Source organism: Beta vulgaris, chromosome 7 (genome assembly GCF_026745355.1).
Source record: "Beta vulgaris subsp. vulgaris cultivar EL10 chromosome 7, EL10.2, whole genome shotgun sequence".
NCBI lineage: Eukaryota > Viridiplantae > Streptophyta > Magnoliopsida > Caryophyllales > Amaranthaceae > Beta > Beta vulgaris.
The window spans coordinates 9,313,934-9,328,030 of NC_079208.1; the positions used below are offsets into that span (position 1 = coordinate 9,313,934).

At 34.6% G+C, this 14,097-nt stretch overlaps 1 protein-coding gene across 1 annotated transcript; it reads right to left on the minus strand.

Annotated features, from left to right (window-relative positions):
- Positions 1-7,562: 7,562 nt before the first annotated feature.
- LOC130589449 (uncharacterized) lies at positions 7,563-9,520 on the minus strand. The gene is made up of 2 exons (XM_057390709.1): positions 8,926-9,520; positions 7,563-7,573 (listed from the first exon to the last, which is right to left on the minus strand). Exons 1-2 carry the CDS (start codon positions 9,518-9,520, stop codon positions 7,563-7,565), a joined length of 606 nt encoding a protein of 201 aa, XP_057246692.1.
- Positions 9,521-14,097: the final 4,577 nt, after the last annotated feature.

Here is a 14,097-nt window from a genome sequence, read left to right on the forward strand (position 1 = left end):
TCATTTTTTATCAGATTTATAAAGCATATTGCTACGGTTTCTAGTAAAAACCGCAGCAATATACTATATTTAATAATAAAAAATGAACATATTGCTGCGGTTTCTTGGGAAAACCGCAGCAATAGGTACTGTACTGGTAAATTTTTTTTTTTTTTTTTTTTGCATTTTGCCATCAAATTTGAAAGACAAAAAATTTAAAAGAAAATAAAACACTATTGATTAATAGTGATGACAAAAAATTATTATACAAAATTTAAAAACATAAAAAATACAATATAAAAAATTATAATACCAAAAAAACTACAAATATGAAATGACATATGAATATCATTAATATAAAAAAATAAAGAAACTAATTATATAAATGATATAAAATAAAATGAAAAAACTAAAAAAATAATTATTACAACTCACTTACTAATTACAAAAAAATAATAAAAACAAAAAATTAAGAAACTGACCTAAAAAAAAAATCCTAAAACACAAATCTAAAAAAAGGAAAAATCAAAAAAAAAATCCTACAACAATCACCAGATTTGATGAAACGAAAAAAAGCAGAACAGCTCTGATGAAACGAAAAAAAAATATGTCGACATTAAAAAACGAAAAAAAAAAGAAAAAAAAAGAAACGAAAAAAAAACAGAACAGATCTAAGGAAACCAACGTCGACATTCACCGTCGACAATCACAGCCACCATTTCGAACGACCGGCCGATGAAGGAGAGTTTAAAAAACGAATCAAAACCAACGAAATCACCAGCCACCGTCGACATTCACCGTCGACGTTCACCGACGAACCTTCCCGGTGCCAAAGAACCTTTGCGCGACCCTTTTCTCTCTCTCCTTCGATCTACTTCTCTTCTTGTGGGTTGTTGAAGGCGATGACGGCGGCAAACGAATCTGATGTTGAGACGAACGAATCTGACGTTGCGACGAACGAAGGTCGAATGTGGCGGCGACCGAAGACCCGCGAAGAAGCTACGCGAGGGGATGAGAGGGTTAGAGGAAGAGAGAAGGAGAGAAAGAGTGAAAGGTGCGTGAAATTGATGAGAGGAGAGAGAGAGAGGAAGTGAGCGTGAAATTGATGAGAGGAGAGAGAGAGGAAGTGAGCGTGAAACTGATGAGAGGAGGAGAGAGAGAAAGGAAGAGAAGAAGTGAGCCTTATATATAAACCCTAAATGAGGAGCCTTCTTTGCAAACTAATATTGCTGCGGTTTCCATGTAGGACCGCAGCAATATATTAAAAAAATATTTTTTTAATATATTACTGCGGTCCTACGTGGAAACCGCAACAATATTAGCTGTTCTGGGCCCCACATTTTTTTCAAAGTGTATCCGTTGAACAATATTGCTGCGGTTTTAGGCGGGAACCGCAGCAATATTGTCAATTTCTATTTTTTTATTTCTTTTTGCGTGTTATATTGCTGCGTATAGGTAAAATCGCAGCAATATTACCGCAGCAAATAGCATTTATTCTACTAGTGAGGTGTTCGGGGGCATTATACTGGTTGTATAATTTTATTGCAGCTGATTTACTTCCATCACCTACATATTGGTTATGGGGTGCCTTCAACTCGACTGCCTCTGTTGGCTCATTGGGATAACGAGTCAATTGCCAAGAGAATTCGTCGTGAAGTATTATGCGATAAGTTTGGTAGTAGTTTGCTTGATGAAACTTATCCAATAAGTGCTAAGTTTTACTTCATTGATGACGGACAAGTTGATTTGAGCCGGATGAAGCCGATTCAAAAAAAATTGAAGTTCAGTATGTACCACGCCCTGTATTGAGTGATGATACAGGAAGTGTAGGAAGTAGTAGTAGTGATGTACCAAAGAAGGCTGCGCCCAAGAGGAAGGTGAAGGGCAAGCTTTATATTCAGTTTGAGCTTCCACCAGGAAGTCTCACTTATGAAGAAATTACTGCACAAGCTAAAGATGTAAGTTCAAATTTTTGATATAGTAGAGTTTTGAGTGATATAGTTTGGTTTTATGTGATATAGTGTGGTTTTATGTGATTTTATGGTTATGTGATGCTGGTATGTGATATTATGTTTTTATTTGATATAGTGGTGTTGTATGTGATATAGTGTGTATTATAGTGTGTTACTTGTGTAAAAATTTAGAATAATTTAATATAGTGTATTTTAGACTTATATAGTATTGGTCTATATGATATAGTGTATGTATGTGGTATAGTGTGCGGTTTTAATATTTGATAGTTGTAAAAATTGAATAATGAGCCGTTTTGATATAGTGTAGTTTTGAATGATATAATGTTGTTCTATATGGTATAGTGTATTTTGTATGTGACAGTGTATGTGTTCTGTTGTACTGATGGTGTGTTTCTATTCTGATATAGTTGGTGTTATTTTCATATAGTTAGTCTTTTTTTTCATATAGTGTATTTTTGGTGTTTACATATAGATTATTACAAATTAGTAATTTGTTTTGATTTTTTTAGGAGCTTCATTGTATGTGGTTGCTGTGGAAGAGGGATTTGGAAGCTGTCTCTCATTGCCACATAGATTCATTAAAGAGTTTGAAGGACTCTTACGTGGCTGGCAATCCTCCTTCTGATAATCCTTCCCAAGATGATCTTGACAAAATTTTGTCAAGTTCAATTTATCAGAAGTACTTTGATGAAATGGTATCAATTGCATATGCTGTGATGGATTTGCCAACTGGTTGGGAAGAAGTGTCTAATCTTTCTACTACTGCGTTCCCTAGATTTATAGTGACTCAAATGATCCAGAAGACCAATGAGATGATCCAAAACGTTGTCAACAACGTTTTTTATGATGCAAGTGAGGACATGTCTGTGGAGGAGAGTACATGGATTGTTTTCCAAAATGCTTTGTCTAGGGATCCAACCAAGTTAACTCTAAGGCTGGATGAATATGCAGTTGAGGGTCCTTTCATTCATCTTTCAAAGATGATGAAATATTTTGAAGATGTGATGCAAGATCTCCCAATATTTTTAAGGGAGACTGTTGATTATTGTTCTGAAAATCAACATCCTTTAGATGAGAGATAAATTTTTGAATGAAATTTGTTTAATGTATTGTTTTTATTGAAAATATTCTTACAATTTGTGGCTTGTTGCATTGAAGAGATCTTTCAGCTAGATGAAGTGTTCTTCTCTATCCTCGGAGTGAGATTTGGACGGTTGCTACTGAAATTGTGATGTTTGAATCAGTTATAGATAATTGGGCAAGAATGATGAATATTAATGAACTCAGTCTCTCTTCTCCTCCAAAAAAGTTTTACTTTACTTCTTCTCAGGGTGTAAGAACTTTTTGTAATATATTTTTATGTTGTTGAATTCTTTACCTTTGTATGCATTATTTATTTGTTGACAATATGAGTTCTTATGTTGCAGGCTGCATTATTGCATGTGGTTGAAGATGAAACTGATGCTAAACGCATTGATGAGTTGATCACATGTTGGATGTTTCAAATTCAAGACTTGAATAACATTTCAAAATTGGATGCTGGTGTTGAATTGGTGAGACAAATTCTGTTTTTGAAATTATGATAAAAGCAGTTCTTAGTATAAATTGACAAATATGTAGTGGATTTGTATATGATATAGTGCTTTTAGGTATCATATAGTGGCTTTGTTTATGATATAGTTTGTTTCTTTATGATAGTGTATTTTTATGTGCTAGTGTAGATATATTTTAGACAAACATATAGTGGATTTATATGTGATATAATGTGTCTGTATATCATATAGTGTATTTCTTTATGATATAGTATTACACAAACATATAGTGCATTTCTATGTGATATAGTGTGTTTGTATATGATATAGTATTTTTGTTTATAATATAGTGTTATTATTTTTATAATATTATGTTATGATGTAATTATTTTTATTCTCATCTAGTGAGTTTATACTTCTATTCATTTTGTAGTTTTTTTTTTCCCAATTTTGCTTAAAGGAGCTAATTATTTTGTCTTGTTTGTGCTGGACACAAAGAAAAAAACTATTTTCTATATTGATAATAAGATTTGGGATGATGATAAGGAATATAAGAAAATGATGGAGACTCTGAGTTCAATCATTGCTGATGGAGTTTCAAGTCTTTTCCAACATTATGAAATCCCACAATCTCAAGGTGATGATATGGGTTTATGGGGAATGACAAAAGTCAAAGGAAGCTGGAAAAAAGGTGCATATGATTTGGATTGTGGTGTGTACATACTTGTTCATATGCTACTTTTTGAAGACTCGGAAGAGTTTGAATGCCCATATTTGAATGATGTAAGTTTAACATAATTATTTCTAACCATGTTATCTATTTAAGTTTTTTTATATATAGTTTCTTACTTATTTAATTTATTTTCAGGAGAAGATTAGGAAAGCAGCAAGAGTCTCCTTGTGTGGTTGCATGATTTTATCTGATCTGAATAAGAATAGAAGTGAGCTTGTGAAAAAGGTGATATCATTCAGATCAAAGAGATTAGAGACTGTTGCTTTTATTGAAGAAAATAAAAGGAAGAAATCTGAAGAGAGTAAGAGGATTGAAGAGGAGTTGAGACAGAAAATGCAGCAGGAGAAGAAGAACAAAGATGTTAAGGATGGAAACAAGAAGAAGACAGGAAGGAAAAAGTTAACCGTCAAATTTGCAAAGTAACTATATTGATGTATTTGATTCATGTTACAAACAATGTTACTAATCTAATAGTAGGTTAGGGTTGACAGTTGGTTTGTGTTGATATAATAGGTTTACAAACAATGTTTCTTTACGTAATTGTGTAGTCTTGATTGATTTTACAAACAACGTTAGTAATCTAACAGTAGGTAATGTTCCGTTTTCAATGATATAGTGTAGTTTTCAATGATATAGTGTTATTCTATATGATATAGTGTATTTTTACTTGTTAACATACAAAGTATTACAAATTAGTAATTTGTTTTGATTTGTATTGGGTTACACAACATGTTTGTGTAAATTTAATGGGTTTACAAACAGTTTTTCATAAGAATTATTTATATAATGTACTTCATAACCATATCCTTTCAAAAAAAAAAAAAATGCACATAATCATATAGTGTACAAGTCTTATTTCAAACTCAAATGATTAAAAACATTGCATAGTTCTCTTGGTAAAGTATTTTAGAACAAATGCTCTTTTGGAGTTATGCTTCCAAACTCCTTGTGTCTCTTTTTCCCTTTTTTGATGCCTTCTTGTATGAATCATAGTGTCCTTTTATTCGTTTGTTATCTCTTCCTTTTATGATTGCTCTATCTGGATCAAAAATTGTTGGTCTTGGTGCTGATTCTTGTGCATTGTTTTCTTGACTTTCATTAGCTTGTAATGCTGCAGCTGCTTTTTGTAATGCTTTCTCATGAGCTTTCACTAGTAGAATAATTGTTTATTGCCGCGGTGATATTGCTGCGGTTTTAGCCATACGCAGCAATATATCACATAAAAAGAAAAGAAAAAATAAAAATAACCATATTGCTGCGGTTTCCGAAAACCGCAGCAATATGGTTTCAACAGAAATTTTTAAAATTTTTTTGATTATTTGACAAAACATATTGCTGCGGTTTCTGACAAAAACTGCAGCAATATATAAAAATAATATAAAAAATATTATTTGACCATATTACTGCGGTTCCTAAAAAAACCGCAGCAATAGGATTTTAATATGATATATAAAAGCTAGGGTTTCCTCCTCCTACTCTCTCTCCTCTTCACCCAGATTGTTTTAATTTCGCGCCTCTTCCTCTAAACTCTCTCTCCCTCTAAACTCTCTCTCCTCTTCATTCAGTTTCCACGTTCTTCATTCCTCACACTCTCTCATCTTTCTTTTCCTCTCAATCTGTTCTCTCAACTCACGTCGGTGACCCACGAAACCAACGACGTCGGTGACCTACACTCTGTCACCATGCCGGTTGTGCGACAACCACCACCGTCGACCGTTTTACCGCGACAACCACCAACGCGCAACAACCACCACCGCGCGACAACCACGCTTCTCCATCATCGACCGTTCGAAGTTTTAATGCGAGGAAACCACCGTGACGCGAAATCGAAACCACCATGACGCGACAACATTGAAAGATGGTGATGGCAGAGGCGACGTTCGAATTTCCGGCAATATCTGTTTTTTTTTCTTCTTTTCGTTTATTTTTTTCTATTTTTGGATGTGTAAATTTTTATTTTAGGATTTTTTTTATTTTCAGTTGCTTAATTTTTTAATATAGTTTTGTTTTTATATACTTTTTTTTTGTTAATTAATCATTTAGTTATAACCATTTTTTTATTTTTGTTTTTCATTTAGATATTTAATTAAATAGTTTTAATCATTTTTAATTATTAAAGTTATTTAATTTCAGTATTTAAGAGCAGAAGGGTATTTTGGTCATTTCACCAAAAGAGTATTTGAGTATTTCCACAAAGAAGTATTTTAGTATTTTCAAGAAAGTATTTTATTAATATTAGTAGGAAGATTATTTGGAAATTTATCATCAAATGTATTTTGGCAATTTGATGAGTAAGGGCATTTTGGTCTTCTACCCAAATTGGCTACCACTATAAAAAGGAAACCCTAAAGTTTCCCATCTTTTTCACTAGCCACTTTCTTCAAAAAGGAGTAAGAAGTTCCTTTTTCTCTCAAACTCTTTCTTCCTCAAGTAAGTTCTTCAAAGATTCAACTTCTAATCTAGTTTTGTTTTTGAAAAATTGTTGGGAGATCTTGCAAGTACCAAAGGAAAGTAGAAAGGTTATTTTTCTGAATTTTATTTTCTTCTTTTACTTTTCTTCCTCTTTAATTTCGGACTCCCCCTCCCCCTTGAGTTTTTCGGCCACCGTCGCGGTGGGGCGCCGGCTGGGCACCGGCGAGGTGCTGCCTGGGCCACTGCCCGCAGTGGTGGCGACGGCGAGCCACAAGGAGTGCCGCCTGCCACTGCTGCGTTGGTGGTGGTGCGGGTGGTGCTCGTGGTGGCCGCCGGTAAGGTTTAGTTTTTGGGTTGTGGTTTTCGAACCACATGTAAAAATAAAAAAAATAAAAAATATTTTCTGTTTATTTTAATTAATTACAGCAGCATTTAAGTTGTTAAATAATTATTTTTATGAGGTTTTAAGTATTAGTTTGTAGTGGGTTTTGCCTACTAGTAAAGGTTTTCAAGTTATGACTTTAAAATAGTTTTTAAAGCATTTGTAAGGAAAAATCAGCTTTATTATTATATTTAAAATGCTGATTTTTATTTATTAGTAGCTTTGAATTGTTGTTGGAAGTACTAATTGATAGTACTTTATTGTTGGTAGGTTTCAAGAATAATTAAAGCCAGTCAAACTTTTGACTGTTGATTTTTGTGTAATCAAGGTACATACACTTGACTTTGACCTTGACTATAGTAATAAGAATATATATTATTGAGCATGAGGAGTAAGGAGAGGCTTATGCCTTGAAATTGTTTGAGTATATGTTGAGAACTTAGAAAGGAGATTAGGAATGGAACTTTTGAGTTATTCCTATATTTGAAAAGCATGTGATTGATGATTATTGCTTTTGAGCATGATTAAAGTTATTAAAGTTACTCTTGAAGTTATGGCTTGCCTATGAATATTTATTGAGCATGGTCTCATTTGAGGTTATATATCTTATTGAGCATGGTCTCATTTGAGGTTGTATATATTATTGAGCAAGGTCTCATGAGAAGTTATATTTTTGTTGAGCAAGGTCTCACAAGTTTTCAAGTTATTGAGCAAGGTCTCACAAGTTAAAGTTATTGAGCAAGGACTCACAAGTAGTTGAATCATTGAGCAATGACTCAATTGATTGGATCATGGATCCTTAAGAAAGTAAGAAAAAGGACTCATGGAGTCATTAAAGTAATAAGATGAGCAAGGTCTCAAAGAATTTAGAATTGAGTTAATTATGGTGTTTGTTGCATTCACTTGTTAAAGAAAGATAAGAAATTAATTTATTTGCTAGATGTATTATTGTGATTGTGTCTCACATAATGGGCTTTGGCAATAAAACTCTTGGGATGGATCCCCATGAGTATTGAACATAAGGGGGAGTTAGTGTGAAACTATACTCCTGCATATAGCTTAGCATGACGATGTTAATGCTTTTATTTTATCAAGCAAGTTTATGGAATTCCAATTATCAAGATCTTTGAGTGGACTAGGTGTCACTCGTATTCTTTATCTGAGATGTTGAGTCTAGAGGCTCACTCTCACCCTCGTTCATTACTAACAAGCTTAAATTTCTCGAGTCAAGTTATTTAAAGTTCATGGAACTTTAGTAAGAGGTGTGGGATCTCTTACACAAGTAATAGTAGCCCGTATGATTCGAAGGAGGACGGTGCCCGTTCATTGCCAAATAATAATAAAAGAAAGTATTTAGTAAGTTCAGTTATATGCTTGTCGCATGTAGAGTCGTAAGAAGAGCAAGCCGAAGTGATTGAGGATTGCATGCATTATTATTCGCATTAGTTAGTTGTGTTATGTACTCAGCGTTGCTGATGTATGTGTTTCTTTGTTTCTTTTGGTTGTTGTTTTTCCTCAACAACCCTGTGATGATCCATTTGGTGAGCAGATTTAGAGAAGAAGTTGCAGGTACAAGTTCTTGATGTGCATGGAAATCATAAGCATCCGGATGGGAGTTTTAGTACACGAGTACTTTATTATTTAAGCTATCTTGAATTTTATGTTTGACTTTACTTGACCAATGGGGTCAAGGTTTGACTTTTGAAGATAGGACTAGTATGGGATAGTCTCGGAGTTTGTAATTCATTTACATACTTTCTTATTTCCGTTGTATTAAAGTATTTCAGTTTATTTTAAAAAGACTTCCGCTGTATTATCTGATTAGCCTTACGTATTATCATGCGTGGCATAACAACTCCCGCAATTTCTCCTAGTTTATAAAAGGAGGAGTCGTGGGGGTGTTACAAATATCACCTTTCATGTTACTAGCCCCATCATAACCTTGCCCTCGAATCTTAGAAGGACTCAATGAATGATCAACAAGCAAAGATATAATTGCACTTATAAGAGACAAATCGGTGGTATCCCCAACATGAACAAGTCCAAGAAATCGCTCTACTACCTTTCCCGTTATCTTTTCAACATAACGCAAACAAAGAGCTAATTGTTCCTTTTGGGATACATCACTAGATTCATCGGCCAAGATAGCAAAGTAATCATCACCAATTTCCTCTATAATCCGCTTAGTTGTTTCTTTGGCACAACAATTTATGATATCTTTTTGAATCATGGGAGATGTCAATTGACAATTTTCGGGAGCATTTTCAAAAATGACCTTTGAAACAACTTCATTATGTGACTTTAACCATTTCAAAAGCTCAATGAAATTTCCCCTATTAAGAGATTCTTCATCTTCTTTATGTCCATGAAATGCCAACCCTTGCCGCAATAGATAAGACAAACAAGAAACCGAAGCTCTCAAGCGAGTTTCATACTCACTTTTAATCACATCACTTACATCATCAAAAGTTTCAATGATTGATTTTTTTTTCTTATCTTTCAAGTTCATATATTTCTCATAAGCAAGATTGTGAGCACTTTTTACACCTCCAACATGTGTCTTAAACCTTTTCGATTTATTCCATGACCTAAATCCTCCCTCTACATAAATGCATCTCCTCCCACATTAACTTCAATATCATTCTTAAACAAGTAACAAACAAAACAAAATGCCGCATCTTTCTCGATACTATATTCAAGCCAATCCCACTTATCAAACCAAGAAGCAACAAATCGACGTGGACGCGGCCCACCAAGATCTCTTTGAGGAAAGTTATGAGTTTTTGGTTGACAAGGTTTTTTAAGGATATATGCCCTCCTAATCACATTACGTTGATTTGAAGGATAATCCATTATGTTTATTCTTTTTCCCGAGTCATGAGGAAGAAGTTCAACATCATAAACCAACTCTTCATTCTCTAATGGCACATTATCCGTATTTGAACCACCCAAATTCATATCATTTTCGTTAATTTGAGGAGGATCATAAGATGGAGATGCACTAGCATTAGATGATGGAGTACCACTATCTACCGGTGGCGTTGAAGAACATGAATTATCTTGAGATTTCATTTTCTTGAATATATTATTAATATATGCAAGTGCCAAGTGGCCAAGTGGGCCAAAAAGAAACATAGAAAAATCTTTAATATAGGCATATAGCCGTTTGACTGTCAAAAAAAGACTACTGCACCCAGACCCACGCTGCACGCCTGTCGCCTGATGCTCATTTCTTTTTGTTTTTTATTTTTTTTTTACGAAAAATCTTTAAATTTTTTTTTGATTTGCGGGGTCACGTGACCCCACGTGACCCATGCTGCCTCCGCCTCTGATTACTCCTGGTATTGCAGCATCTTGGTCGCTGAATATAGTTATTGGACATTTACCTTTCATTGACTTTTTGAATGTTTCAAAAACCCATTCAAATGATGGTATTGTCTCATTCGCAAGAAATGCACATGCAAACATTGTGTTTTTCCAATGGTTATTAATTCCTACAAATGGTGCACAAATAAGATTATACTTGTTTGTCCTATATGTAGTATCAAAAACCATAACATCTCCGAAGATTGTATAGTCCTCAAGCATCATAGAGTCTCTCCAAAACAAGCAACAAACCTTTCCTTCATCATTCAATTTTACTCTAAAGAAGAAGTTACTATTTGTTTGCATCTGCTCATAAAGTTATCAACAACATTTTGTGAATCCTTTCCCTCAATTGGTTTTACTTTGAGTCTATAATAGCAGTTGAAGTGGTCCTTGATGGAATAATGACCCAATATATCTTCACCACCTGCTTCTGTACTCATGTATTTGAATGAATCTATTGGTCTTAGTCCACACTCTTGCATATCTTGTATGATTTGTTTCTTTGCATCACTCATCTGACGCTCAGATCTATGAAGGTAATTTAGTGGCTCTCTTGTAAGTGGATGATTATGTTTTATAACATGCTGCACAATTTCATGGTGTCCTTCAGGGTTCATCCTTGCTCTAATCAGAGCAGAACAAACATAGTACTTTTGATGCACAAATGATGTCCCTTCTTTTTTTCTGTTTTTGGATTTTCTAACACTGAACCCTATTATAGCAGCTTGCTGACAATATAGCTCATGTATATCATCCAATGTTGGTCTTACTTGACCAAGTAAAACTCCTCCAATTTCATGTTTATTTAGTGATTATTCAGTTGAACCTGTTATAAAAGAATGAAGATATTTTTGTCACTTTTATTATAGTGTATATATATATGATATAGTGTATCTATTTATGATATAGTGTATGGGTGGGTGATATAGTGTATTTGTGAAATTTAATCCATTTTTATGTTTCATGGTACGCAATATTTTTGTTATATTCTATTGTGTATTTCTGTGTGGTATAGTGTATCTATTTATGATATAGTGTATTTATGTATGATATAATGTATGTTTCTGTAATGCGTTTACGTAAATATTTTCTATATCTGCTAGTGTGTTCCTATATGATATAGTGTACCTATTTATGATATAGTGTATGTACGTGCAGTGTATCTGATATAGTGTGTCTATTTATGATATAGTATATGTATGTGATAGTGAAACTATTTATAATATAGTATATGTATGTGATAGTGTAACTATTTACCTGGAATGATAGTTGAATTAGATTCATCAATTGATACTATAGTATATTGCTCGTCAACTTGATTTTTTAGCTCATCATGAAACAGAACCGCATTATCTACATAAAATTATAGTGTTAGTATTTTGCTTGATGAAACAAATGAAATCATTGACTTCGATGCGGTTACCTTCAAAACTTGGTGTATTATTGAGATCTATTACGAGTGGATCTTGATGCTCATTTTGGATTGAATTGTGATGTTGTTCGTCGTCGAGTGCTACAATACTCTGATTCAGATATATTTGATCAATTAAACCCGAATTTTCCATGAATTTATCGTAGTTGTTCAATTGAATAGGAAATTGTGTCGAAGAATCAATTTAGTTTGCAGAAATAATTTGAATGAAAAGAGAGAATAATTTGCAGAAATTTTATAGCGATAAACTCTTTGGTTTTTGGAAATATTGAAGAAAGAGAAAATCGCGGATTTCGGAAATATTGAAGAGAGAGAAAATCGCGGATTTCGGAAATATTGAAGAGAGAGAAAATCGCGCATTTTTGAAAAGTGAAAGTGAGTACTTTGTACCAGGTCACGTGTCTGGGCCTGGTCCACACTATTCTTAATGTGAACCAGGTCCACACTATTCTTAATGTGAACCAGGTCCATGTAAGACGGATTGATAAAGTATATACTAAAATATTTGACAAGTCAAACATCTTAAATGCCTAAAATAATAAGGGAATATCTCATGCCCACATGTGATCTGGCACATGAGTAGCAATGTAGTTGTATTATTTTCTTCTTCTTTTTTGCTAGGGAAGGATGGATTTTGAAATCTAAAACCGGATAAGCAAGCTGTGAATAGAAGTGGGCCAGTAGGGTACCGGCCGATATCCTGTAGCCGTAGGTAGTATAGTTATAACTGCCACTTGCACTGAATTTAGGAGGGTTGGGACTTGAGAACCCTTTTTTTTATTTTTTATTTTTTATTTTTTATGGGAAGATAGGTACTAATGGAGTGCGGACCTAGTCAAAGCCTAACCTCAAGTTAACAAATGGCCAACGTTGTTGCCCATTTAGGTTGTATTTTTTTTTTTTGGGCTTTGCTAAACGACGCCCTAAAATTTCCTACTAACGCCCTAAATACGGTATTTTTATACCGTATTTATACCCTTACATTTCTTTTCTCTCTCTCCCCTTTGACTCAAAACCAGTTTCTATCATCTTTGGCATTTCATTTGTCAAGAAACTACTGCATTTCATTTGTGAGGTAGATTAAACACAACTCATAAAGTATCATGTAAATTCCTGCAATTCTCCACCACAACTCCAACTGCCCTATTCCCTTTTAACAAGGACGCCCAAAACCACTGCATTTCATTTGTCAAGAACACAGAATTTATTTGTCAAGAAACTACCGCATATAAAGACCCAAAACCACCGCATTTTTTCTTCATTTTAATTTTTTTTTTTTTAAAAAGTGGGGCGCCCACCAAAGACGCCCCACCACCGGTGGAGGCGTCCTTGGCAGGCGCTCCACCATGTGGTGGAGCGCCTGCCAAGGACGCCTCCACCGGTGGTGGGGCGTCTTTGGTGGGCGCCCCACTTTTTCTGAATTTTTTTTTTAAAAAAAATAGGTAGACGTCCACCGTGGACGCTCCACCACCGGTGGAGGCGTCCATGGCAGGCGCCTCACCATGTGGTGGAGCGCCTGCCATGGATGCCTCCACCGGTGGTGGAGCGTCCATGGTGGACGCCTACCTATTTTTTTTTAAAAAAAAATCAGAAAAGCAATAAAACAGAGGAGAAGGGGGTGTGGGGTTACGGTGGTGGTGCTGTGTCGATGGTGGTGCAGTGGTGTGGTGGCGGAGGTGCGGCGGCGGCGGTGGAGGTGTGGCAGCGGTAGCGAGCTTTGTCTGTTTGGTTTTTTTTTCCTTTTTTTTTTTAAAAAAAAACATTATGAAAGGTGGTAGTGTTGGTGGTGGTGAAGGGGGCATGAAGGTGATGGTGGTGTGGAAGGAGAAGGGGAAGTGAGGAAAGAGGAGAAAATGAAAAATACAAAAATACCGTATTTTATACAAATACAGGGCGTAAATAGGAAATTCTAGGGCGTGATTTAGCAAATGAGTTTTTTTTGGCAGAATTTCAGTTTAGTTGAAGTCACTTTATTTCGATTCAGTTCGGTTTATTTTATCTACTTTGCTTTCATTATTTTACTTGAATTAAGTTCTATTCAATTCAATTTAACTTAGCTCAATTCAATTTAGCTTAGTCCCAAAAATACATCTCTTAAAGGTTTTCATTTCCTTTTTTAGGAACATTTAAAGATTGGATATATCTAACTTTAGAAGAGAATCAAGCCAAAGCAATATAACTTTTTATCTTGTTTCCCACACTCGCCAGTGCATGATCGACTTTCATGGGGTAAGGGGCCATATGTATAGGTGATAAAGGAGTCGTTTGGATCGGGTTTTGGTCGA

Bases quoted from the DNA above. Each gene is read 5' to 3' on its own strand.
- LOC130589449 (XM_057390709.1), bottom strand. From the start codon at position 9,520: ATGAACTTGAAAGATAAGAAAAAAAAATCAATCATTGAAACTTTTGAT.